This window comes from Giraffa tippelskirchi, chromosome 12 (genome assembly GCF_054371585.1).
Source record: "Giraffa tippelskirchi isolate mGirTip1 chromosome 12, T2T-mGirTip1v1.2.pri, whole genome shotgun sequence".
NCBI classification, from domain to species: domain Eukaryota; kingdom Metazoa; phylum Chordata; class Mammalia; order Artiodactyla; family Giraffidae; genus Giraffa; species Giraffa tippelskirchi.
In genome coordinates this window covers 13,473,545-13,495,483 of record NC_137286.1, presented here as the reverse complement: position 1 = coordinate 13,495,483, position 21,939 = coordinate 13,473,545, and the positions used below count along the sequence as shown (strand labels likewise).

Here is a 21,939-nt window from a genome sequence, read left to right as displayed (position 1 = left end):
GCCTCAGGGGACGGAGCCAGCCCTACAACCCAGCACAGGGCTGAAAGAAATTCTAAAATCTTTCTTCCGTGGGAGGGATGTGCACACAGGTGACCTGCCAGTGTAGAAGACACTGGCCCTACAGACCGGGCGCTGCTCCTGACAGCTACTGTTTTTGCCCTGAGCATGAACAAGAAATGTTTGCTGTTCTGTGTTTCAGCCCCTGAAACTGAAGTCAACTCACTTCTTTGGAGCAGGATCATAGAATTTGTACTGATCCATGATTTTTTCTTCCAGTTTTTCCTTGTGTCTCCGTAAGGCATTTAATTTGTCTCTGTGGAGAGAAGGGACAGACTATTGGTTTAAGTCAGACAAATGAAGTCACTCATCAGCTCAGCCTGGGACCTGGCCCAGCACACGTCACATGGGCCACTGTGGTTACTGAGTCAAGAATATGTGAACGGAAACACGGGATACAGGCCCAGGAAGTCCTAACACCTTGAGGCGGCCTGCGAGCACCCAGGACCCAGCTGTGAGTGACTTCAAGGAAGCAAACCCCTGACCGTCTGAAAACCCAGCTCAGAAGCAAGGACTTTCCGGCCTGGTCATTCAGGACGTGGGACACCCCAGGGTCACACTCAGGGCCAGCTCCTGGGCGTGCCTATCAACCAGACCTTGGTGGTAGGGTGAGGTGTGCCCTCAGATGCTAGGTGGGCATCAGGGTGGAAAAAGTCATCCTAGCGGAAGCAGACCTCTGACTCGGACCCATTCCAACTTGGGATTTCTGATTACACTTTATGGAAACAAACTTGAAACCTTCCAGGGGCCAGAAAGAAAAGATGAGGAGCACAGTGGGCCTGGAAAGACCAGAGAGGGCAGTGTGGCCTGAGGCATGGTGAGCCACCCCAGATTGCTGCCATGTAGGAATGAATGCAGGTCTGGGGTCGGGGGGATAGGGTAGATCTTCTCATTTTCCAGAGAAGCCAGAAACTCAAGATTGCGAAGCAAAATCTCCCAGCTTGTACATGTTGGAAACCAGTTCCTATTTCCAAAAACGCAGAAAGAACACCTCCTGAACTCTGGGCTGCCAGAGAGTGCCTCTGCTTCCTGGGAGACGCTGGCCTTCCTGATTCGCAGGGTGTGTTTTATCTCAGGGAGTCCCGCGGGCAGACTCCGTACACCACTGCCCACAGGGCCACCGACTCCTGTCCCCTCCAGCCTCTCACCACCTGGGTGGTCTCTTCACACCTCGGACCCTTGGTTTCCTCACTGGAAAATGAGGCTTCTGGGTCAGACACAATGGCTCAGGCTTCTTTCTGTCAAGGCGCTGCCAAGGTTCCACCCAAACCGGGGACTTTCCCGAGCGTTCTCCATTAAGGGAACTCCTCATGAAGAAAAGCAGCGTCGGGAACCACTGGGTCCTGACCACCAACCCCCAACCCCTTGCTGCTCGAGTCAGCCCCCTTGACTCAAAGCCTGTGATCTGTTCCTCTGTCCTCATGGCCTGCTGCGTGGCCTTAAGCCTGGAGGGCTTCCGTGGCTGGGTTCGCCCCCACAGATTCATGCAAAGTCAGAGAGCAGGCCCAGGCCCCTCCCGGCCCCCGGAACAGCACTCTGCTCCGCTCGAAGCAGCCTCCGGGAAGCCTGCCAACCCCTGGCCCTCCGCAGACGCTCCCTAATGCAGAACTGTCATCCAACCATCGCCCTGGGGTCCAAGCGCCTACTCTTCTAGTTAGCACCTGCCCGGCGTCTGCAGTGATTATTATCCGCTGGATTACAGAGGCCCAACTTCAGGCAACGGTCGTTTCTGCCCCTAAAATTATGGTGTGGTTTTTGATGCAAAGCATTTTCTGGTAGGTGATGAGCCACCTCTGAACATGGAGATGAAATTGGGAGGATAACAAACAAGCCTCATGATACTTGAGAGCTGGGAAGAGACCACGCCCCTCTACAACCATCTCCTACCTTCCCCAAGCCGGCCAGGTGCTCCTGCCCACAGCAAGGACAGTCAACCACCACAGCAGAGCGGTGGAAACCCCCTGAAACCATGGACCCATCCTGGGTTATTTCACGTCTGTACCATGTATCAGTACCAAGCTCTTCCTCTTGAGCTCATTTCTGGCAGCTTCCTAGATCTGGCTGGACCAGCATCCTATAACACTTCCCGGTGCATCCTGATTCGTGAGCCAGGCATCGGCGCCTCCTCTGCTGGGGCTCCTCCACGTTCCCTGCACCCAGACCCCTGCCGTGCTCCACCTCCACATCCTCTCATCTGCCCTGCTTCTCCCCGTCCTGCATCAGCAGCATAGCCCCGTCTCTTCCTTCTCAATCTCCCTGAAGCTCCTTGACCTCTGTCTGGTACGGACACAGCTCTAGTCATACTCCATCAGCCCCACCAGCTCCCGTTCACTAGATCACTGTGCACCTCGCAGGGCCCACGTAAAGCCGGCAGAAATAAATACCATGGCACATTGGTCACCCACCCTCCAGATGATCATCGAACACAGACATGAGTGACAGAAAGAGTCCTGCGATGACATCTGTGCTCAGCCTTTGATGTGAATTCTTTCCCTGAGCTACTTCTCAGTGGCACGCTTGTATTTTTAGAGGTGCACTTAATTCCAAAAGCAGAGTAAGAAGCTTCTGGCGGTGGGCAGTGCCTTTAAAAAGCTAACAAAACCCAACCGCCAGCACCTGCAGAAACCCAGAACCACTCCAGGGCAAGCGAGAGGAGGACAGGCTGGTAAGATGGCCTGCCCCTGCCCTCAGGACACTGACGGGCCCTGGGGCTGTTCTGGCCCAGAACGGGGAAGCCAGGATCCCAGTGTCAACAGGCGCCCCCATCACCCAGGGCCCTTACATGTACTGCTTCTGTTCCTCATGGTACTGCTCCTTGTTCTCCAGGTTCTGTTCTAGAAGCATTTGGTTCTGCTGGCTCAACAGCTGGATTTGGCTCAAGAGGTGATGGTTTTCTTCCTCCAAGTTCCCCTTGAGTCGGGACAGCAGCTGAAATACAGATCAACTGTGTCTTAAAAATGGTGTGACCCCGTAAATCGGTTGCTGGGAGTCCAGCTTACAAAAGAAGGAAAAGGCCACGTGTGCCAAGACGTCCATCTCGGGCCTCCCTGGTGGCTCAGTGGTAAAGAGTCCGCCTGCCGATCCAGGAGACAAAGGTTCGATCCTCGGTCTGGGAGGATCCCACATGCCACGGAATAACTGAGCCTGTGCTATAGAGCCCGGGAGCTACTTGAGAAGCCCAAGCACCGCAATTGGAGAGTGGCCCCTGCTTGCCGCAAGTAGAGAAAAGCCCGAGCACCAGAGAAGACCCAGCACAGCCAAAAGAAAAAAAAAAAAAGACACTCATCTCAGTATTATCCAACTGGTGACAATGTGAAAGGACCTAAAGGGCCACTGCCCAATCTGACAGCTGTGGGCAACACATGGCTGCTGAGCACTTAAAATGCAGCCAGAAAAACAAACAAACAAACAAAAACAACACAGCCAGTCCTCGCCGAGATGAGCAGGGCGAATACAGCAGGTCCTAAAGACTTAACTAAAAAACGGACGTGAAATATCTCATTAATGAGATTTTTTTGCAGTTACATGTGGAAATGATAATATTTTAGGTATACTATGTGAACAAAATATATCACTTAGGATTAATCCCACCTGCTTCCTTTCACTTTTTTATTTTTATTTTTTTTTTAATTTTTGTCTTTACTTTACAATATTACAGTAGTTTTTGCCATACATTGACATGAATCAGCCATGGGTCCACATGTGCTCCCCATCCTGGACCCCCCTCCCACCTCCCTCCCCATCCCATCCCTCCGGGTCATCCCATTGCCCCAGCCCCGAGCATTTTTCTCATGCATCGAACATGGAATGGTGTTCTGTTTCACATATGATAATATACATGTTTCAGTGCTATTTTCCCAGAACGTCCCACCCTCCCCACCCTCACCTTCTCCCTCAGAGTCCATAAGACTGTTCAATGCATCTGTGTCTCTTATTCTGTCTCACATATAGGGTTATCATTACCATCTTTCAAATTCCATATATATGCATTAGTATACTGTATTAAAAATATGGAATGCTTCACGAATTTGCGTGTCATCCTTGCGCAGGGGCCATGCTAATCTTCTCTGTATCATTCCAATTTTAGTATATGTGCTGCCGAAGCGAGCACTTCCTTTCACTTTTTAAATGTGGCTACTTGACGATTTTAAATTACATCTGGTGGCCACATCATTATTTCTAGGGGACAACTCCGTTCTAGCTGAGGGTCAGCACACTTCTCTTGTAAAGAGGCAGGCAGCAAATATTTCAGGCTTTCCAGGCCAGATGGTGGTCTTTGTTGCAACCACGCAACTCCGCTGTTACAACAGGCGAGAGCCAGAGACAAGACGTACATGCAGAGGTATGCCCACCCTCCAGTAAAATCTGACTTATAGACACTGTCATTTAAGTGTCACAGCATTTGCACTTGCCACAAAATAAAAAAAAATTTTTTTTCACTCTCTCAACCATTATAAAATGCAAAAGTCATTCTGAGTTCACAGCCATATAGAAACAGGTTTAGGGGCTGGACTTGAGTTTTGGGCTGAGGATGGCCAGCTCTTGCTCCAGAGTATGTTTATGATGGTTGGTGTAGAGCAAAGTGACAAGCTTTGGCTTTAGACAGCCTGGGTGGCAGCAGGCTCTGCCCTGAAGTCCCCAGGGAGACCCCGAAGCACCGCCTTGTGTGGCACAGCCCGTGGTGGCAGGGCTCCCCGGGACAGTGTCTGCCTGTGTCGTGGCCCCCACCTCCTCCACAGGCCCCAGTCCCAGCCCAGAGCGTCTTTGGGCATCTTGGCACCCTGGCCTCTGCTTCCTCAGCTGTGATGCCCCGAAGGGCTACCTCGAGCTCAAAGGAGAAGACCCTCCGGAGTGTTTCTCAACAAACAAAGGGCAAGAGGAGCTGTGTCCGGGGTCCCGGCTGTCCTGGGCCATCCCGGGGCTGGGGCGGGACCCGGCCACTCCTCCCTGCCCTGTCTACCCTGCCTTACTGTCCCAGGATCTGCTTACAACTCCATCTGAGCGAGGCCTGCTGCTGAACACAGTACTTTCCAACCGAGTGCACCAGAAGGCAGGGCTCTGCTCCTTTGGAAACGGGAGGAATGTGAGTGCAAGCTCCAACCTGACCACCCTGGGATCAGGAGCCAGGCAGCCAAACCCCAGCACGGGGCAAAAAAAAAAAAAAACAAAAAACCTGTGACATTTCTCTAGAAGAGAGCAGCTACTACATGAGAAGAAATGGAAAAACAGCATGGACACAGCCAAGAGGGCAGTAATAACAGCACTCAGCTATGTCGCTGTACCTGCTCTGACCCACTGCAAAAGGCAAAGATCAGATGCCATGGTGCTTCTGCATGCATCCTGATCAGTCGAGGTGTCCGTTCCCCACCCAGACACCTCTGGCCTCCTCTTGGCCTCTGGACCACCTTCATACACGTCCTCAGAGCACATGAGCCAAGGAGGACCCATCGCAACCCCGCTGAGCCGGAGGGCTGTCACCCCAGGGGACTCGTTCTGGTGTCCCGGGCCCCACCACCCAGCCCCAGGCCTCACCTCACAGTGGTTGTCCAGCTTGGTCAGCGAGATGTCCATGCTCTGGTGCTGCTCCTTCAGCTTGTCGAACCGGGCCTGCCAGCGGTTCAGCTCCAGCTGTGAGCTGTTCAGCGAAGTCTTCAGCTCCTTGGTATGGGTGTGCAGCTCCTCATACTCCCCCTTCAGCTGGTGGTGCAGGAAATTGACCCTGGGGATGGTGGGGGAGGGAGCGGAGAGCCACAGGGCTCAGGGCCAAAGAGCATTCCCAGGCCTTGTCCCAGCTGTGCAACCTTAGACCAAACCACAACCTCTCTGGGCCTCAAAACGAGAGAGTTGAACAAAACCAGTGGTTTTCAAGCTGGGTTCTTTGGGGTCCTGTGAAGGTACCCCTGGTGCCCCCACCCTGCGCCGGGGCAGACAGCACAGGCAGGGTCAGACACCCACTCCGACAGAGCATCACTGTTACGATCTCTTCTGTAGTTAAGGCTCTGGCATATCTGCCTCGTTGGAAAAAAGGGTTCTGCTGTTAAAAGATTTTTTTAAACACTGAACCAGAAGATGCTCTAAAACGCTTTGTCTATGCTCAGCTTTTCTTCCCAGTTCCAAGCTCCTTTTCTAATTTCAACTCTCGAGATAAATAAAGTATGAGATGCTAGGGTATTATGTAAATCTGCTAAAATTATCATCATCATCATAACTATTATCTAACTGGGCTTTCTCAGGGGAGGATGTACAACAGAAAGCTCAAAGTACCAGGGGCTCATGCACTCGATTTAGACACAGATGGGTCGTTTGGCTCACTGATTAAATGAATTAGGGGGTCGACATTTAAAACTGTGAAAGTTTCACATCAACATTCAAATGTCCAACTTCTCTTAAGAGAAAAAGCACAAACAAAGGGATAATCTGGAAGCCCCAGGCCTGCCTCCCAGCTGACCACCTTGAGACCAAGTGTCTTCTCCATATCGCTGTCTGGTCTATGGCTGGCACTCATCACCCACGTGCCTGACCTGCCTGGCACCTGAGCCTGCAGGTGTCCACAAACACAAGGACGTGGGCAGGAAGAGGCATCATGTGGCCCTACCAGAGACAAGACCCGACTGAAATCCTGTCTCTGCCACTGATTACGAGCATCGGCCCCGGATGAGGCATTTACTCTCAGCCTGCTCCCTCATCTGTTTAAAAAAAGTGGATGATAATAATTCTATGATGGTTAAGAATCTGCCTGCTATGCAGGAGACCTGGGTTTGATCCCTGGGTCGGGAAGATCCCCTGGAAGAGGGCACAGCAACCCACTCTAGTATTCTTTCCTGGAGAATCTCATGGACAGAGGAGCCTGGCGGGCTACAGTCCATAGGGTCGCAAAGCGCTGGACACAACTGAGCGACTAACACACACAATGATTCTGTAGATACCTGCTACTCGGGGTGGTAACATTCTGTAAGGTCTCTGAGACACTAAACCAGCTCTTAGTGAGAAATGGGGGGGTGTGTTTCCATGAATCTGGTCACGTTTGTTGTCAGCTGGTCAAGACACACCTCGTTCAATGTGGCTTCTGCCTGTGATGTGCTCACAGCCACCAGCAGTGTACTCGTGCCTGAAGGAAGCTTATCTACCACACCTGTACTCTCTGGGGTGTACAGCCCTGCACTTGGGAACATGACAAGGCATCCCACCTGGGGGTCATTCATGTCATTGCCTGGGGGAGGTTTGCAGAAACTAATGCCTGTGGCTGGCGATTTGTTATCTAAGTGAATATTGAGACGTCTCTGGTCAATAATGTTCAGGTAATGAAAGACGTTATTACGTTATTAATACATTTCCCATTAATAAGTTGTTGAATGGCAAAACTGTCACCAAAAAGTACAAAACCACAAAAACCATGGTTCTAAACAGGCTGCGAAAAGGACGCTCGTTTGTAGCATGGGCTGCTGGGATCGAATACCCTAGGCACCCTTAGCTGGAAATGTGTGCGTCAGGCACCTCGAACATCCCGCCACCCTGGGCGTGTCCTCAAAAGCACCACGAGCGCTGATTTGGGGCTTACAGATGAACGTGAGCAAGGAGGTGAGTTCATAAACAGGGAACCCATGAGATGATGAATGTGCCTGTGGCTGACACAATCTTCATCATCTCGGGGTGGGAGGTGAGGAGCACCAGCTTACTGGACGCGCTGCCCCAGGTACCACACTGGTCCTTCCATCCTAGCACCATTCCTGGTGACCTCATTACCAACCAGCTGTTAGCATGATGGGCTGTAAAACACACGATGACCAGGAACACCCTTGACCTCAGGGGGCGCTGAGTGGGTGAGATGCCGGTGCCCACGGGCAGGTGGGCCCCGGGGCCCCAGCGTTTACCTGTCCAGCTCCTCCTGCAGCCTCTGGTTCTCGCTCGCGGCCATGGCGCTTGTCCTCTGCTCCTGCTGCAGAGCCTCCCTCTCGGCCCTCAAAACCTTCTCCAGCTCGTCCAGCTCCGCCTTGTGCTTCAGCATGTCACTGTGCCTGTGGGAGGGGACACCCTGCTGGTAGCCTGTTCCCCAGCCTTCTGTCCCCACAGGTAACACACACCCCGGAAGACCCTGGAGCCTCCTCTGTGGGGAGCAAGGCTTAGACGGCAGGGAATCGGGAGGGTGGAGGCTGAGAGGCGTCCGAGCCATCAGCCAGGGAGGCAGCGCCTGGTTGGGGCGGTTTGGGGGTCTCTTCCAGCCCTAGAACCAGGAGGTCCCTTCCTCCCACCCAACATGCCTCCACAGTCCCCACAATCCCCTGTCACCTCAGCCTTCCTCCCTTGGGTCACCTGGAACTCCAGAACTATGTTCTCTGAACCCTACGCCCTTCTCTTAGGGATCATAAATAAGCTACCAGGTGGTTCACAAAGAAAGTGGTAGTCGCTCAGTCATGTCTGACTCTCTGTGACACCACGGACTGTAGCCCGCCAGGTTCTTCTGACCGTGGGATCCTCCAGGCAAGGATACTGGAGTGGGCAGCCATTCCCTTCTCCAGGGGATCTTCCCAACCCTGGGATCGAACCCGTCTCCCGTACTGAATCTCAGACGGATTCTTACCGTCTGAGCCACCTACTCAGCTAGGTTCACCAAACACAAATAGATTTAAAAGAAATCACAAAATAAACAGCTGGAGTCCAGTACAGGTAGCAGCTAATAAAGCAGCGAATCCCTGGGGACGGGGGTGGTGGTGGTGGGGGAGCCCTTCCTGTTCTTGTCTAGCCTCACCCTGGGGTCGGGGGAGCAGAGGCTTCCCGGGGGCGGTGTTTGTGTGTGAGTGTGTGGTCGGGGAAGCAGAGGCTTCCCGGGTGTGTGTGTGTGTGGTTGGGGGAGCAGAGGCTTCCCGGGTGTGTGTGTGTGTGTGTGTGTGTGTGGTCGGGGGAGCAGAGGCTTCCCGGGGGCGGTGTGTGTGTGTGAGTGTGTGTCCGGGCAGCCACCAGAGGCCAGTTGTTCTCACACTCACACACCAGACACTCCCCTGACCCAGACTTCACCCTTCACCTCTACGTGCCTCCTTGTACTTCCTCCTCTGTCTCTGCATAGGGCACAGCACAGCCGTCTCTGGAGCTCAGCAGAGCACGAGGAGGGAGTTCCTGATAAGCCCTGGTTGCTCCTTTTACCTGCTAGAACCTTCTGAGCTCACGAAGACTCAAGAGTCCCCAAGTCCAGGCTTTTCCAGTCTTCATCTCCAGACTCCCCCACCCCCGACTGCCCCCAATCAACAGAATGTAGACCATGTGACTAGAGCCCAGAGTTGTGCCTGTGTGGGAATCAAGCTCGATATCTGCTTGGGCCACTGTTTAGAGGCAGACATTTGTGTGGCCTTTAGCTGCGAGGCAGAGGCTCCCTGATGTGGTGCTGGGCGTGCAGCTCTGCCTGGCTTTCCAGGGTGATCTTTCTCAGGCAGGTTAATGATTCTGGGAAAAGTCATCCCAAGTCTGACAAATCAGGGCCATGGGCTGACCATTTGGGTGCCCAGCTCCCACTTCCCTGTTGCAGTGTCTCGGGAAAGCACACTGATCCAGCATCTCTCTGATCGTCAGTCACCACTGCACTGAAGGACAGGGCCCGGGGGAGCCTAGCTCATCACCAAGTCCCCAGTGGAAGGAGGCACAGTGTTCTCTAAATACTTGTTTAAGAGAATGAAAGAGCAAGTGTCCGATTTTAGTGTCAAAGGAAATGAACGTAGAGCCTTCGTCCCTGTGTTGCAGGTACCCAGACTCCTGAACCTGGAGCCCCGCTGCAGACAGACCCAAGGGGCCTCCAGCCTGTCCAACAAGCGCTGGGTAACACAGTGGCTCTGTGCTGCACTGAGCCAAGGGCTACAGGAAAAGCAACGAAGAACTCCAGTCCAAACTCCCCCCGCAAAAGCCTTCCCCCACCGAACACACACAAAGAATATCATAAGGCATTATTATAACATAGGACAGGTGAGTGCTGGGCATTGTGGTAAGCTTTAACACTTTTCACTCCACATCATTAGTAAACAAGGTGCCTCCCCTACCACGTCTAGACACAGCACCATGCACACACTACAGGTGTGTACTAAGGGTCACGTGAATACGGAGAGCGCAGAAGAGGCCAAAGATGCTCAGTTTGGCTGGAAGGAGCAATCTTACAGGAGCAGACATCTCAGCAGACCCTGAAGGACGGCGATCTGGGTGGATCAAGCGAGTGGAGGACTCCAGACAGAGGCAAAAAGGAAGCACCAGGTGACTGGATGAATGAACACCATCACCCCCGGCCCACAGCGCCATCAGGCACCCTCATGCAGCTTTGCTGGCTCAACACCCTCCCCTTGGTCTGTGACGCAACACCCTGCACTGCAGCTTCACTGAGCATCTTAGGGCTGAGTCGAGGGAAACACTGCCAGCAGGGCCATCTCACAGGCGGATGAGGAGGACAACTGCTTCTTCAACCCACCCATCTACCCTCACCAAATGTTACAGCGACTCTCCCTCCTGCATTAGAGCCATGTGCATATCACACCCGTCCCCAGGTTGGATGGGTCCTGCCACCCCTGCCCAGGAGCCTGGGACAATCACTCATCTGCCGGGGCAGGCACTCAGGCAATCCTGGGTTGACTGAAAGTACACAAAACCCAGGACCCACAAGCTGTCAACAGGGCAAAGTGAAGACTTGTGCATTTCAGTGTATGCAGATTGTATCTTAGAGTGTAGGGCTAGAGAGTGGAAAGTAAAAGATGAAACAAAGATGGCAAAATAGCGCTCACTGCTGAAGCCAGTCATGGGCATACAGAGGCTTCACTATAACATTCTGTTTACTTTCTATATATTTAAAATTAAAAGTTGTTTTTAAACTGTGGTGCTGGAGGAGACTTGACATGACTGAGCGACCGAACAACAACAACAAGTTAAAAGAAAAAAAGCAGCTCAGACCTTGAAAGGCAAGAAAAGAACTGAGACGCTGGGGTGAGAGGCATCACTGTACATGAGCTGCTATGGTGAACTTCCTCCTTACTCTTGGTTTGGAGGGAAGAGAGAGGGAAGAGGAGACTCCTCAAGGGAGCAGGGACCCCCCGCCAACAAGCAGTTTCCCTCAGCGGGGACTGGCCGCGACACCCCTTCTTCCCCGGGGATCCTCTGGCCACTCGCTCTCCAGCTGCTCACACTCCGAAAGGCTGAGGGAGACTTTGATTTACTTCCCTTTTGGGAAAGTTCCAGTGCCCCAGATGGTGTGAAGCCACAGGCCAAGAGGAGACTCGGGCACGGAGGGACACAAACCCGGGGGACCTGGCCCGCCGGGCCCGCCGCACGTACCTCTCCCCGAGCTCCTTGTGCTCCAGCTCCAGGTTGCGGTGCAGGGTCTTCAGGCAGCTGTGCTGGTGGATGAGGGCCTCATACTCGGCGGACTGCCGCTCGTGGAGCGCCCCCAGGTGCTCGTGATCCTGCAGCAGCGCCTGGTAGGCGGCCGTCAGCTGCTCCTGCTGCTTCTGCAGGTTCTCGTTCTCGCTCTCCTTGGCCGTCTGCTGGCTCTGCAGCAGTGCGTACTGGGCACTGAGCGAGGCGCTCTGGGAGGTCAAGGTGGAGTTCTCCACCTGCCGAGACAGAGACGGGGATGGAGGCTGACACAGAGGGAGCAGGGACCCCGCCACCCCGGGGCAGGCAGAGACCCAGCTGGGACCGAGGACGGTTCTGCCCGGACTTGAGGAATGGCTGGGGGAGGCCAGACGGCGTAAGAGACGGTCATATGGTGCTCAGTCCTGAAGCCTCTCCACAGATGTGACTTTCACTGGCAAATGAGGCCCTATCTATGAATAAGCTCCTTGGATACCATCTTTGAATACTCTTAAAAGCCTAGTTTTAAAAGAGCATCACTGAGGATACAGAATACCTGAACAACCTACCTTAACCTAATTGATAGCTACAGAACACCCACCCAACATCCAAAATTATGAGGAACTACAGAGAAGGGAGCACTTCCTAATTCATTCTGAGGTCAGAATTAATTACCTTGACATCAAGATGAGACAAAGCTATGACAACCACAACCAAATACCCCAACAAAACAAAGCTACGAACCAATACCCTATTTCCTTATTTTACTAGAACAAATTCCAACCTCTTTGCCAGTCTCTTGTTTATTGTCCCTGACCCATAAGTTACATACTTTCAAACCCCTTTCTCAGAAACTGCAATGAATAATCCTTAATTTTTTTCACACTCTATTAACTGTAAATAACTATCCACATCTTAAAATGCACGGTCCAGAACACTCATTTGGCTAGATGCTCTCAGCAGACACTTGATACTCCATTTCACTCGTGGAGATGAAAAATTCACATTTGCTTCAGAAAGACTCTGCCAGGTCCTACGGTGAAGAAATGTGCTTGACTTGGTTGCACTCAACTTATTTGATTCCAGAGTCTCTTTTTCCAAAAAATTCCTCAGAACATCTCGTGAAACAGATTTTGGGGAACAGACAAGACTGCAAGTAAAAGCAGGGAAATGAACTTTTTTTAGCCTGGGCAGCCATGTGTTCAATCACTGAAAACTACTTTCAAAGATCCTGGGACTAGGAACCATGGTGTACAATGCATCTGCTAAAAGCAAAACCCCAAACTCGCCCTCTGCTTCGTCTTGCTGACCGGGAGTCGTGAGAGTGCTGGGCCGCTCTCTAGGAGACAAGAAGCATCCTCCCCGCGGGCTGGCCCACCCGGCCCTCACCTGCAGCTTGGCCGTCTGCGTCTGCAGTGTGGTGTTATGCTCCTGCAGGAAGGCGCTCTGCTTCTGCAGCGTCAGGATCTGGCTGCTGAAGGCTGTGTTCTGGGTCTCCAAGTGCTGCAGCTGTTCCTTGAGCAGCTGCTTCTCAGCCTGCAGGGCCGCGTTCTGGGGAAGGGAAAAGCATGGGACCTGTCAGACGCCAGTTCCGTACCTGCTTCCCTTGTGGCTCAGCTGGTAAAGAATCTGCCTGCAATGCGGGAGACCTGGGCTTGATTCCTGGGTTGGGAAGATCCCCTGGAGAAGGAAAAGGCTACCCACTCCAGTATTCTGGCCTGGAGAAGCCCATGGACTATATAGTCTATGGGGTCGCAAAAAGTCGGACACGACTGAGCGAGTTGCACTTCACTTCTTCCGTACCTGGTAACTGGTGGCGGGGACCTGAGTCATTGGGAATGGGAACCTTCAAGGGTGATGCTTTAGGGGCCAAAGCCAGAATCCATCGAGTAAGAGAAGTAACACTTTCCCTCTTAGAAAGACAACAGAATCGGAAAAAAATTTTTTTTCTCCATGTTTTCATGACGGAAATGAATACCCATGGGGATCTTGCAAGGAACCTGAGTGTGTGGCAAGGGTAAGCTGGAGTTACAGCCGCTTTCTTTAAAGCTTTCTGTCTTTAATGTTTCTCTCTGTTTTCTGTCGCTCACTCCGAGAATGCATGTCTGTGAGCTTGCACAGGACAAGGAGTCAGAACCTGTGGCCACAGCCTCATTCCACTCAGGGGTGACAGCGGGTAGGATAAGGTGGTTCATGCTCTGCGATACTGATAAAGGCCAAGCAAAATACACCACCAACTGGGCTAGGATGTGTGGGTTGTGGTCGTGGCCTGTCCCTTACCAGTATATAGGGCTTAGGGTTGAGTTTCTTACACCTTATCTCACCTTTTTCATGTGTCAAATGAAAACCATCACTATCTACTTAATAAGGCCATTGGGGGATGTCAAAGGACATCAAGAGTTTAGACATGCACAGATAAGATTGTTCCGTAAAGGGGCAGACAGCAAATATTTGGGGGTTTGCCGGCCTTGTGGTATCTACCTCAATATTGACCCCCACCATCACCGTGGGAAGGCAGCTCCACACAACACGGAAGCAGAGGGTGTGTCTGTGGGCCAATAAAATCTTATTTATGAAAAGAGGCGGAGGACCGTGGTGGACGGGCAGTCGACCCCTCGCAGAGCACTGAAACACGGAACCCCGTGGAAACGGTGCGGGTGTAGACACTCCAGGCCCAGTGATGTGCTGGGAGGCAGAGAGTGCGTCTTCGGGGAAGACATGCACACACCCTTTCAGTTAGAAAGTCCAAAGGGGGACCTCTCTGGTGGTCGAGTGATTAAGAATCCACCTTCCCACGCAGGGGACACAGGTTCGATCCCTGGTTGGCGAATGAAGATCCCACGTGCTGTAGGGCAACTAAGCCGTGCACCACAGCTACTGAGCCCTTGTGCGACGACTCATATCTGATGTAGCCAAAAATAAACAAACAATTTAAAATAAATAAATAAAATGCTCACTTAAAAAAAAAAAGAAAGAAAGGCTGAAGGGATCTCAAGTGGAAAGGAGCTCACAGGACTTGCCAGGAAATACAAGAAGTGGCTAATGAGACCTGTGTCAATCTCAACAGCTCCTGCCGCCCGGGGTCCATCCTGGTGATGGGAATTCCTGCTCCGCCTACACGACGGTTCACGGACGGCCTCTCCCCACTCACGTTGCGCTCCAGTTCGATGGCCCGGTCCTTCACACGCAGCAGCTCCATCGTGGCCTCCTTGTGGCTGGGTGCCCAGGGCTCCTTCCCCGGGTGACTCTCGACTGACGTCCCCACGGAGTGTTTGAAAGAGTTCTGCGCCTGCATCCCCCCTTCCTGGCTCTGCCTGAGGATCTCACACTCCTTCTTCAGCTGCGGGAACAGGAAAGCAGACTTGGGGCAGGAAGGGGCCTGGCTGGGGGCCCCCCCGCACCAAACCATCCCCTCGCCCGGCACTGGCACAGACCTGCCAGGCACCCACCTTTGCTTCTGGGGGGAGCGCACACAACCTCCACCCCGCGTGTTAACCCCTCCCTGTAGAGGGAGCTGAAGGGTAGCGCTGGGACCCAGCCCCAACTTCAGCTCCATGACGGTAGCCAGTCTCCTCCCTCCCGAGCCTTGGGCATCCATTCCCCGAACACCTGCTCCAGGACACAGGCATCCAGGCCGCCCCTCCACCACCCAGGTAAAGGGCTAGGAAAGGTGAGGCGGGCATCTCACAGCCACGACCCCTGGCCTGTTTTGGGTTGGGGGAGCGCTGCTCTTACCACCTGGATCTCGTTCTGCAGCTGGTGATTCAGGCTGGCTTTCTCTTCTACCTGCGCTTCTAAGAAAGCAATCTTTTCTTCTTTCATGGTGAGTGTTGTTTTTAAAGCTGATTTATTTATGCTCTCCAAAATCTTGTATTTCCTGAAAAATAAAAATACATGGTAGTATTTATCTGTCTCTTCCTCCCACAAGCTCCTGGTCTCCCAGCTGCCCACAAGGCCCTCCTGCATTAAGCTGGTTTCTTTATCTCCATTGCAGGATCTGGCCCAGAAAGACTGCAGGAGCCAAACACTATCACCCAGAGCCCTTCCCTGGACTCCTGGTGTAGACACATCTGGGACACTTTTAAATGAAATGTCATGGCTATAGTTTTCCAGGCACCATCTTAGAGAAGTACTATTATGGCCATTTTACAGATGGGGAAACTGAGTCTCAGAAAGGTTAAGGAATCCATCTATAGTGCTAGGTAAGTGGTAAATCTCTGTGGACTTGTCACCACACCAAAAGGACACCATGTTGGTTTCCAACAAAAGTCCACGATGCTGGATTTCTTGGAAAAGTGAGATGATTTAGGAAAGCGTTGCAGGCAAAGTAGCAACAGTTCAGTTCTAAAGATCAAAGGGCTGGGTCCAGTGGTTAAGAAGCCTCCTGCCAATTCAAGGGACACCAGTTCGATCCTTGGTGTGGGAAGATCTTGCATGCCACGGGGCAACTAAGCCCATGGGCCACAACTACTGAACCCACATGCTGCAACTACTGAAGCCCGCATGCCCTACAGCCCGTGCTCCACAAGAGAAGCCACCACAGTGAGAAGACCATGCATGGCAACTAGAGAGTAGCCCCTGTTCACTGCAACTAGAGAAAGCCCAATAAAGACCCAGCATGAGGGGGCGGGGGAGAGAGCGAAAGAAAGAAAAAGAGAAGGAGACGAGAGAAGGAAAGAGGAAGAAAGAATTGCAGGCTGGTTTAAAAAGTCAAAGGGCTGGTGAAAGGAGAAGGCAACAAACAGGTGGAACACGGAGCATCCTTAGGGCAGTGAAAACACTCTGTATGACCCCAAAGGGGTGGATACATGTTGTTATATATTTGTCAAAACCCACAGAACATGCAACATGAAGAGTGACCCCAATGTCACCTGTGAACCCTGGGTGATGATGACCTGTTGGTCTTAACGCATGTACCATTCTGATGGGGGGGGAGGGGCGGCAGGTGTTGATGGTTGGAAAGGGTATGCATGTCAGGGGGCAGGGGTCCATAGGAAATCTCTGTACCTGCCCCTCAGTTTTGTTGTGAATTTAATACTGCCCTGAAAAGAGCCTAACTAGAAAAAAAATCAGGAACCCTTTTTATTGGACAAAAGAAATCCCCTTCCACTCTCTGCTTGGAATCTCCAGGTAGGAGGCCTGGGATAGAAAGCCCCACGTGACAACAAGCCCTTGGGTGTGGAGAGTAAATGCAGCACTGGGGGGTGGGGCGTGGAGCCTGCGGGGTGCGAGGCGCACGGATTGCTGCAGCCACCCGGGGAGGGGGGTCCTCACGTGTCGCTGTTGCTGTTGTCATCCTGCAGCAGCAGCTCCTTGCAGAGGCCGACCTTCTCCAGCTCTTGGCTCAGTTTGTCCAGCTCACTGCTCAGCTGCTGGCTCTTCAGCTTCTCCTGCACCAGGTCCTGTGGGGACAGTGAGGACGAGTGTGGGCCAGGAGCCCAGCAGATGCGGCAAGAGAGACAGGCACAGGCCCGTCTCAGGGCAGAGCAGCCATCTTCTTGAGTCACAGCTGGCTCGGGTGTCTTGAGGGCCGTGTGGGTGGTTCTATGTGGACAGCAGATCCCAGGGATGTCTTGAAGGGAAGGGATGAACACACCTTCCCAGGCCCCGGGGCTCAGGACACCAGACCATGAAGCAGTGTGTGGGAAGGACTGAACATGCTCCAAACACATCCAGACATGCATGTGAGATACCATTTATGGTGACCTTTGAGGAGCAGGTTTGAATTCTTCCAACACGACTACCTTTTCTATGAAGTGATATAATTAAATGCCCATTGCAGAGAATTTAGAAAATAAGTAAAAAGTATAAAGAGGAGAAAGATTTTACTTTTAGACTTAGGTTTTGATTTACTTTTCAAAAGTGGATGCTGACCTTACTTAGGGGTTCACTTATTCTGGTCCACACCTCTGTAGCTTTCCAGGCAGCTACCAATTTCTGCCCGGTGACACAGCTGCATGCCCTCACATGGACACCTACCACACCCCAAGGCCTGGAACCCCTACTACATTTGGTGATGTTCGCCAAACATTCCAGGGTCGCTCCCCAGGTGTGGCATGGAAGGGCCGGTGCGTGACCTTCCAGCTGCCTCACCTCTGCTGCGGGAACCGCCCTAACCCCATGGTGAGATGGGGGAGCCAAAAGATCAAAGCAGACTGAACTACTGAGCCCCAGCACAGAGGACAGGCTCCCTGGAGAGTCACCTGGACTCGCACGAGAAACCAGCCTTGGATGGGATATGCCCCTAAGACTCTGGGGTCGATCGTTACTGCAGCAAACCCTAACCAAAGCTTATGGAGGCAAGGGCTACTGCCTGAGTTGGTATCTTGTATCTCCCCCACAGCATGGTGATCTGCCTGCACTGACAGTCAGTAATATACATATATATATATTTAACATGGAGACCTTTCTGTGTTCTCAAATTTCCTTTTCTTCCTTAGCACACTGCTAGAACGTTTCTCAGCCTCCCCAGCAGTTAGATGCAGCTCTGTGACCCAATTCTGCCCCAAGAAGTATGGTCCTTCTTTTCTGCATCCACCTGCTGCAGGTTGGTCCAATGTGGGATGGCCGAGCCACAGGATGGAGGAAGCCAGGTGCCTGTGAACAGCCACAGTGAACTCCCACATGTGGGGAGACCCAGCTTCTGTGACGGGCCAGGCAGATGCTGAAGTCATTTACCAGAGCAGTGACTCACCCTAACACATGCAGGAAAGCCCAGATGACCACACGAAAAAATACCAGGGAGAAGTAAGACGGGTGTTCACCAAGAGACTTATAAGTTTGGACCCTTTCAAGTGTAATTACACTTCAAGGTGTATATCCTAAGACAATAGGTATATGTGAAGGTGTATGTGCACAAGGATGTCCAGTGTTGTTTCAAATAGTAGGAGGGACTTCCTTGGTGGTCCAGTGCAGGGAGTGTGGCTTCCCTGGTTCCTAGCTCTGCCTGGTCAGGGAGCTAATATCCACATGCCTCTCGGTCAAAACACCAGAACACAAACAGAAACAATACCTTAGTGAACTCAATAAAGACTTTAAAAAAATAAATAAAACAGTGGGAAAACTCAGAAGTAATCTGATTGTCCAGAAAATGTGTATTAGTGTGTGTTAGTCGCTCAGTCAGCAGCAGCAGCATGTCCAGCTCTTTGTGACCCCATGGCTGCAGCCCACCAGGCTCCTCTGTCCACGGAATTCTCCAGGCAAGTATATTGGAGTGGGTTGCCATTCCCTTCTCCAGGGGATCTTCCTGACCCAGGGATTGAACCAAGGTCTCCTGCACAGCAGGCATTCTTTACCATCTGAACAGCCAGGGAAGTAATCACAGTAAATCTACAGAATTAATCACAGTAAATCTACCTCACAGTCATTAGAAATTGTGGCTTGAAAGCTACTTAGTGTAATGAGAAGAGGTATGCTGCTGCTGCTGCTAAGTCGCTTCAGTCGTGTCCGACTCTGTGCGACCCCATAGATGGCAGCCCAGCAGGCTCCCCCGAACCTGGGATTCTCCAGGCAAGAATACTGGAGTGGGTTGCCATTTCCTTCTCCAATGCATGAAAGTGAAAAGTGAAAGTGAAGCCGCTCAGTCGTATCTGACTCCCAGCGACCCCATGGACTGCAGCCTACCAGGCTCCTCCGTCCATGGGATTTTTCCAGGCAAGAGTACTGGAGTGGGTCAGAAGAGGGCTAAGGTGTAGAAAGTAGGGTACCAAGTGTGTGTGTACACAAATGCACAAGGAAAAGGATGGAATAAGATACCCCAGGGCACTGGTTGTCCCTGGGCAGTCAGATCCTAACAGGTCACGTCTACTTCCTCTTCATGCTTTTGGGCGTCATTCTGGTTCGAAGCAGGGGGCACGTGCCGGGGCCTCCTGCCGTCCCACCTCTATCCCACAGCGCACACCGTGCGGCCGGCACTCACCTCCCTCAGGGTGGTCAGCGTCCTCGTGTGCATGGTGACCTGCTTGGTGAGGTCCCTGTTGTCCTTCTCCAGCTCCTTGAGCTTGCCAGCCGCATCCCGGCAGCGGGCCAGCTCCTTGTCCAGCGCGCGGCTCTCCCTCTCAGCGGCGGACAGCTTGGCGGAGCTGTCGTCCAGAACGGCGTCCTTGAGCTCCACCTGCTGCCACAGCCGCCGGGCCTCCTTCTCCAGCAGCTTCTTGTCCTTCTCCAGCTGGGCCACCTCCTGCTCCAGCGCCTTCCGCTCCTGCTCGGCCCGCTCGAGCTGCCGGTGGGCCAGCCGGAGGGCCTCCAGGTCCCGCCGCAGGCCCTGGTTCTCGGCCTCCAGCTGCCCCAGCTCCCGCTCCAGGGCCTGCGCCTTCTGGCCGCCGCTGTCCAGGCTCTGCTGCAGCCGCAGGTTCTCGGCGCTCAGGCTCTGGTAGCTGAGCTCCAGGCGCTCCGACTTCTTGCCTAGCGCCTTGAGCAGCTCCACATTCTTCTTCAGCTCCTGCTTCTCACGCTCCAGCTCCTGGTTCTCGCGCTCCATCTGGGCCACCTTGGCGCCCGTGAAGCGCATGGCCTCCACCATCCGGCGCAGCTCCAGGTTCTCCTCGTCCAGCTGCCGGTTGTCCCGCTCCAGGCCGGCCAGCTGCACCGACACGTTCTGCAGGGCGTCCAGGGACTTGCGCAGCTGCCGGTTCTCCAGCGCCAGCCCGTGGCTCTCGCGCTCCGCGGCCTCCGCCCGCTCGCCCACCGCCTGCAGGGCACTGGCCCTCTGCGCCAGCCTCCCCTTCTCCTCCTCCAGCCTCCCCTTCTCCTCCTCCAGCCGCCCCAGCTTCTGTTCCAGCGCCTCAGCCCGGCCCGCCTTCTCCTGCGCCTGCTCCAGCGCCCGCTGCAGCTGCTGCTGCTCCAGCTCCAGCCTGCTTAGCCGGCCGCTGGTCTCCGCCACCGTCCTGTGCAGGGCTTTGTTCTCCTGCTCCACGTCCTTGGTGCGGGCCTCGCTGCCGACCTGCGACCTCTCCCGCAGCGTCCACACCGCCTGGTTGAGATGGTCCTTTTCTTGCTCAAGGTCCTTGATCTGGGAGAAAACACAATGGGAGATACAATGGGGGAGCATATTGTGGTGATCTGGGGCTGAAGTCTGGTATAATCTGGTGACCAAAGCCCAGGCCCTAAAAGACCATTCCCCGCCGAAGTCCCAATGGTCCTACTGTACAGCACAGGGAACTATACCCAATAACTTGTAATAATCTACAGTGGAAAAAGAGCATGGAAAAAGTATACGCATATATGTGTAAATATATTTTTTTACACACACACACACACATGCACATATAGGCTTCCCTGGTGGCTCAGCGGTAAAGAATCCGCCTGTGATGCAGAAGATGCAGGAGACCCGGGTTCAATCCCTGGGTCGGGAAGATCCCCTGAAGGATGGCATGGCAACCCACTCCAGTATTTTCGCCTAGAGAATCCCGTGGACAGAGGAGCCTGGTGGAGTATGGTTCACAGGGTTGCAAAGAGTCAGACACAACTAAAGCAACTGAGCACAGACCCATGCACGCACGCACATGTGTGTCTGAATCACTTTGCTGTACACCAGAACTGAACTATAGTTCAACTGAAAAAAAAATCCCTAAAGTCCCTAGGGGCTAACAGGGACACAAGATGAAGAGTATGGAGACCCTTAGGAAGACAGTTCAAGTTAAAATGCCTTCAGGGAGGCCAGGAAAATATAAAAACAGAAACCCATCTCTCCCTCTTACCGAAAACGATGGAAGTTGATTCCCTGGGTATGCTCATCCTGTCCGCTCACCTCTGTGGGCTCCCCTGAGGCCACTCCTCACCCGCAGACCCTGCACAGCGTCTTCCCTCTGCCCTGGATGGCCCTCCCCTGGCCTTAAGCATCCCTGACTCCTCCCCATCCTCCAGGGTTCAGTGTACAAGTGGCAGCCCCTCAGGGACAGCCTGGCACCCCGACTCCTCAGCGCCTGCACCCAGCAGGATTCTCTCCGTTTAGTCCCTCCAGAGCACACGTCTGGGATCGCCTTGATTGTCACCTTCTGCCCTCCACATAAGCCACATCCGGCCAAGGACCCTGCCTGTCTTTTCACCAAACACGGCACTATCCCATCCCCTCTATTTTGCTCCAGCTCAGCGGCTGAAAAACTCAAATACTTGAAACCCCAGCCTCCCCTCGCACGTAGGGGGTAGTCACGTGTTGGGTGTGACCAATGAATGTGACAGAAGGTCCCAGAGCGGAGCGGGGCCGTGGGGGGTGGCCCTCTGCTCCTCACCCTCCAGTTCTTTCTCCCGTTCCTTGAGGGCACGCGGCAGCCCCAGCTAAGACTGGCAGAGGAGGAGGAGACCCTGGCCCCTGCTGGGCATCACAGAGCACCCGCACCAGCCCTGGACTGCCTCCCATCTCAGGCGTGAGGCAAATCAACCTCAGGGGCTCAGCATGGTGCTATGGACATTGGGAGCCGGATTGTTCTCGGTCACGTGGGGCTGTCCTGTGTGACGCTGGACATTTAGCTCCGCCCACCACATGCCAAGAGCATCTCCTCTCTCCTCCGGTCATGACACCCGTCTTCAGGCGCTGCCAGTGTCCCCCCCAGGTGGGGGGCACAACCG

The 21,939-nt window shown here is 53.3% G+C and overlaps 1 protein-coding gene and 1 non-coding gene across 5 annotated transcripts in view; both read right to left on the bottom strand.

Annotated features, from left to right (window-relative positions):
• Positions 1 to 21,939, bottom strand: part of CCDC88C (coiled-coil and HOOK domain protein 88C) — a 143,086-nt gene that overhangs the window by 20,132 nt on the left and 101,015 nt on the right. For all 4 annotated transcript variants that reach the window (XM_081548277.1, XM_081548278.1, XM_081548280.1 and 1 more), the window contains 10 exons: positions 19,292 to 20,383; positions 16,648 to 16,775; positions 15,109 to 15,250; positions 14,525 to 14,713; positions 12,763 to 12,924; positions 11,356 to 11,633; positions 7,929 to 8,072; positions 5,590 to 5,776; positions 2,840 to 2,985; positions 224 to 313 (listed from right to left, as the gene is read on the bottom strand). In XM_081548277.1, coding sequence (XP_081404403.1) covers positions 224 to 313; positions 2,840 to 2,985; positions 5,590 to 5,776; positions 7,929 to 8,072; positions 11,356 to 11,633; positions 12,763 to 12,924; positions 14,525 to 14,713; positions 15,109 to 15,250; positions 16,648 to 16,775; positions 19,292 to 20,383 — 2,558 coding nt within the window. The remainder of the gene's footprint in view (positions 1 to 223; positions 314 to 2,839; positions 2,986 to 5,589; positions 5,777 to 7,928; positions 8,073 to 11,355; positions 11,634 to 12,762; positions 12,925 to 14,524; positions 14,714 to 15,108; positions 15,251 to 16,647; positions 16,776 to 19,291; positions 20,384 to 21,939) is intronic.
• LOC145530777 (U6 spliceosomal RNA) lies at positions 4,062 to 4,168 on the bottom strand. Its single transcript, XR_014072070.1, has one exon. It is a non-coding gene; the product is annotated as a U6 spliceosomal RNA (small nuclear RNA).